This window comes from Siniperca chuatsi, linkage group LG7 (assembly GCF_020085105.1).
Source record: "Siniperca chuatsi isolate FFG_IHB_CAS linkage group LG7, ASM2008510v1, whole genome shotgun sequence".
NCBI classification, from domain to species: Eukaryota; Metazoa; Chordata; class Actinopteri; order Centrarchiformes; family Sinipercidae; genus Siniperca; species Siniperca chuatsi.
Genome location: NC_058048.1, coordinates 17,660,314 through 17,665,443, shown reverse-complemented (window position 1 = coordinate 17,665,443; position 5,130 = coordinate 17,660,314). Strand labels below are relative to the sequence as shown.

Sequence of the window (5,130 nt, the reverse complement as noted above, 5' to 3'; positions counted from 1 at the left end):
GACATTTTCTTCCCTTTTACTACTTCGGGTGTTAAATCTTATAAAACTTTACTGCAGACAAATACGATAAAATAGCCAAATTAAACTACATGTGGTAACTCACCTGCACAGATAACAAATTATTTTTTATGACTTTTCTGTTAGAAAATTCAGCTGCAGATTTACTGTATCATCTTCCCATATATTTAATTGTCACTACAGTACCTGCATCCAAAACAGATGGGTTTTTGCTCTTATGAATAATGCTCTGACATTACATCCACCTCATCAGTTAAAGATGTTAGTGATAATCAGGTTTTCCTTTGTGCATCTTGATTAATGAGAAAACATTAGTATCAGTAGAAAGGTTTTAATATTCAATACAAATAAGCTACAAAAGACTTGTGAATATTGAGTTGGCTGTTACAACTCTGCCACCACCTGCTGGTCATCTCAGAGCATGACTCTTTGTCAGGAATATTTACACAGTGTTTACAAGAAACATAACTTTTAAAAATGCTTAACCAAATAAACAGCATCATGACCGATGTAGCGCAAAACTGAGTTCTGAATATGGGACAGCCCCAAATATGAAATCCATCATCTTTCTCAAAAATGTCACCAGATGCAGAAAGAGTTGGGGTAGTCACATCCAGGTCTACATGATTCCCTGAGGCTGTGCCTTTCCTGCGATCTTCTTGGAACACTCCAACAAAGCATTGTGGATATCTTTGGCACAGGAAATCTGAGACTTGATCATGCCGAGGTATTGGGCATAAGACATGGACTCTGTCTGCACTGTGTCTGGTTTGGTGGCTGTTGGGACCAGGTTGGGTGAATGTTTGGCGCTGTCAATGCTCTGGGAGAGGCACTCATACGCCAGCCGCTGCACAGAGGAGCAAAAAAACGTTAGTTTGTATGGTATATAATATTTTAAAAGGGACAGTTCACCCCAAAATCAAAAATACATATTTTTCCTCTTACCTGTAGAGCTATTTATCTATCTAGATTGTTTTGGTGTGAGTTGCCAAAAAAAAAAAATGTTGTGAGCAGTTTCATGTAGGAACTATTGGCAGAAAGTAATGTAGTTACTACATGAAAATGCTCACAACATTTTTTTTTGTACTTTGAGCACCACAAGCCAAGTGCCATGTAGTCCCATTATATTCAAAAAAGGCAGACATCGCTACGGCTGATATCTCCAAAACTCGGCAACTCACACCAAAACAATCTAGATGGATAAACAGCTCTACAGGTAAGAGGAAAAATATGTATTTTTGATTTTGGGGTGAACTGTCCCTTTAAAATAGTATATATGGCATGTGTTAAACATAGGTGGAACATTAGGTGGAAAAGCCTCTCAATCAACATTGACAGGAACAGGAAAACTTAATTTAAAACACTGCTGACGAATTTCTTCAAAGGACTATCACTCATTTCCACTCTTATCTTGATGCCGTAGTTACAGTGTGTTGTGTATACATTACTACATTCGTCAATAATTCAAAAGCTTTTCCATATTTCGCAAACCCACCAAGATAAAGTTAGTAAATGCTCCTTGTGAGGTAGAGTGGCAGTTCTTTATAGTATGGTGACTCACTTCTCCCATCTATGAAATGTTAACGTTATATGTGACTTTAAGAGGGTTGAACTTGATTTGTTTTCGTATTTACAAAAACAGAGAAACAGTTGAATTAACACAGAAAATCCAGAAGTAATAAAAAATAAGCGAGGGAACCTCCTTAAAATCAGCTGTGGTGCCCAATGAACGCGTGTATCCAATAAAAGGACATGTCAATATTTTGGTTGTGTGTATTGTCTTGAAGTCTTACCAAACACAGCTCCAGTTGATCGCAAAGGGCATAAAACTCCTCGAGGCTTTTGTCAAAGCGCTGAACAGAGGCGTCGCTGCTTTTGCTAAATCCACAAGAAACAACAACAATCAGAGCTGGTTGACAGAAACATCTTTCTTCAGCACCATTGTTGTAACGTTCCCCCAACAAGGCTACTTACATGCCGTTGTCAATTGACGTGTTATGGGCCAAATTCAGGGATGCAATCTTCATTACATTCTGAAAATGAAAAATAAAGCGATACGCTTAAAGCATGTTGCTGAAGATCTTCAATGTATCTGTGAAACTACAGTATTTCGACTGTGAACTCGTTAAATCCAACTTTAGGTACTGTGACCAGATGTCTATGCGACACAGTTACCTGCAGACTCTCCTTCAGCTGTGGAATAAGCGTTTTAAATCTGTGAACTGGATCAAAGTCTTGCAGTTGACTCAACTGCTGTAAAGTAGGCTGTTGTAATGCGGCCTGAGCCATCGACCCGCCGGGTTGTTGCTGCTGCTGCTGCTGAGAAGCCATCTTGACCGGCAACTACGCACAAGCCGGAAGAAGAATAACATATCCGGTTTGTCGTTTTTCAAGAAAAAAGCGTCTCTTGAACTACGAAGCTTTCAAAATTGAATATTGACGAATGGGCCACTACACTCACCGCCCTCTTTCTGTGATGCTGATTAATCCACACAGCTCTCCGATCTGGAATAACAGGTGTATCTTGTTTAAAAGAAAATCGTTATGTTACTGTGGTTGGGTGTGGAGAGGTATTTGGTACATTTTACAGGGAATATTTTCGCGTACATTGAATTCATTGATAAATTCACTGTGAAGATTTAGATTCAACTTTATTGTCATTACACATGTACAAGTACAAGGCAACGACATGCAGTTTAGGTCTAACCAGAAGTGCAATAAAAAACAACAACAATACTTTGTGGCTATCAAGGCAGACACACAAGTAAGGGTGAATGTGGTGAAAGGCATGTTTTGGCTTATGATGTGTTAGTACCACAGATGCCTTCACTTCATATAGACTCGATTTTAAGGAGTGAGAAAAATGCACACACAAAATTGTAAGGGGCGCCCTTACCTCCGAACTCTTCCTCTTAAAATGATAAATGATATGTGTCCTTGTCAGGGGCGTTGTTTCAGCAAAAGCCAAGGAATGGCAATGTGACATGACTTCACAGATTATACGATGTGATTTGAGAGATATGAACTTACGTAAAACTTCATTTAAAATGAGTCCCTTCTGTTGCACTCATTCAGGTCTATTGGTCTATGAGAAGAAAATAGACCCCTGATAGGTCCATAATATGCCCCTCAGTGAATATGAGTGTCAGTGAGTGAACTTGTTTGTTCCTGCATGATTTTCGACAGTGTGTTATGGAAGCATAATATGCCCTTGGGTCTTAATGTATGCTAACAAAATATTTCCCACACCATTACACCGCCACCACCATTAGCCTGTAATACAGAAAATGATGGATCCATACATAATGATGAATTATGTTTATATGAAAGCCTATAGAAATGTCCCAGCAGGACAGCTTTATGTGGGATCTGGAACCACCATGAGTGGAATCAAAACTCATGCTATAATTAAAGTTGCTTTAACCACTCTTATCTTTTTACATTTGGATTCAAACAGTAATTTATTTATTCAGGTCATCTCAATGAGCTGCACTCAGTACAAGTTTGAGGTTCTGCAGAGGTGTCTGAAGAATGTTAAAGGCACACTGTAATCTAGACATGGCATGCATCATTTTGTGTAAATCATTGTTCCATCTTCAAAGTCTTGTAGGTATGGCCCACTTGAAGTTGCACACCTAGCATTTTTGTAAAGTTTGATAGCATTTTACCCATAGGTGGCACTGCAGTGAAACATAACATTAAATAGCTATAATTGTATATTACATGCATTTATTTACTTCAAATAATAATAAATAAAACTTTATTTATAGAGCACTTATCAAAACAAAATACAAAGTGCTTCACAACAAGATAAATAAAATACCACAGTGAATGACAGAATATAAAGAAATAAAATACATAAAATACACAAAAGCAATAAAATAAACAGTAAAATAAACAACCAGTTCAGGTAAAATCAGGATATGCTTTCAGATAAAAATGTGTTTTGAGACGAGACTTAAACGAAGACACTGACTCAGACAACCTAATTTCTTCGGGCAAGTTCTTCCAGAGCCTCGGGGCCCTGATAGCAACAGCTCTGTCCCCCTTAGTTTTCATCCTGGACTCAGGAACAGACAGGAGACCCCTGCCCGAAGATCTCAAACTATGTGAAGGTTCATAAGGGATTACAAGGTCTAAAATATAATCTGGGGCCAGGCCATGAAGAGCCTTAAAAGTAATCAACAAGATCTTAAAATCAATCCTAAAACCAACAGGGAGCCAATGTAAAGAGGCTAAAACAGGTGTGATGTGGTCGTACTTCTTGGTCCTGGTTAACAGCCTAGCAGCTGAGTTTTGTACAGTCTGTAGTCGTGTCAAAGTTTTTTGATTAAGACAAGTGAACAGGCTGTTACAATAATCAAGGCGTGAGGAGATAAAAGCATGTACAACAGTTTCTGCATCAGTAAGATTTAAAATAGATTGTATTTTTGCAATGTTTCTGAGGTGATAAAAACATGATTGGACAACCTTAGTGATATGTTGCTCAAGACATAAATTGCTATCAAACAGGACACCAAGATTTCTTGCAACAGGCTTAATATGTTGTGACAGGTTACCAGTAGATGGCAGTATTTGTTTAGTGATGTGTTGGGGCCCAATAACAAGGAATTCAGTTTTATTTGAGTTGAGCTGAAGAAACTTTATCGATATCCAATTTTTTATGTCAGACAGGCAGTCCTGCAGAGAACTCAGCGTACTGAGGTCAGTGGGCTTGACAGGGAGGTACAACTGTGTGTCATCCGCATAACAATGAAAAGAAATACCATGTCTGTGGATGACATCACCCAAGGGAAGCATGTATAAGGAGAACAATATTGGTCCCAGAATTGAACCTTGAGGCACACCGTACTTGATATGGGAAAAGGATGACATTCCTATTGGACAGGTAAGATGCGAACCAGTCTAGTGCAGTTCCAGATATGCCCACCCAGTGCCTCAGTCTATCTAAAAGAATGCCATGATCAATTGTATCAAAGGCAGCGCTTGAGTCCAGCAGCACAAGAATTGAACACATGCATGTGTCTGCATTCATTAAAAGGTCTTTGGTGACTTTGAGAAGGGCTGTCTCAGTGCTGTGGTGTTGACGAAAGCCAGATTGGAACTTTTCAA

At 38.8% G+C, this 5,130-nt stretch overlaps 1 protein-coding gene across 1 annotated transcript; it reads right to left on the bottom strand.

Annotated features, from left to right (window-relative positions):
• Positions 1-333: 333 nt before the first annotated feature.
• med29 (mediator complex subunit 29) lies at positions 334-2,396 on the bottom strand. Its single transcript, XM_044202393.1, has 4 exons — positions 2,194-2,396; positions 1,993-2,051; positions 1,812-1,896; positions 334-865 (listed from the first exon to the last, which is right to left on the bottom strand). Exons 1-4 carry the CDS (start codon positions 2,347-2,349, stop codon positions 638-640), a joined length of 528 nt encoding a protein of 175 aa, XP_044058328.1. The 5' UTR covers positions 2,350-2,396; the 3' UTR covers positions 334-637.
• Between the last annotated feature and the right edge of the window lie 2,734 nt (positions 2,397-5,130).

Coding starts and splice junctions, on each gene's coding strand:
- med29 (XM_044202393.1), bottom strand. CDS start 2,349: ATGGCTTCTCAGCAGCAGCAGCAGCAACAACCCGGCGGGTCGATGGCT. Junction 2,052..2,193: donor AGCTGAAGGAGAGTCTGCAG/GTAACTGTGTCG, acceptor TTTCATTTTCAG/AATGTAATGAAGATTGCATC. Junction 866..1,811: donor ATCAACTGGAGCTGTGTTTG/GTAAGACTTCAA, acceptor TCCTCTGTGCAG/CGGCTGGCGTATGAGTGCCT.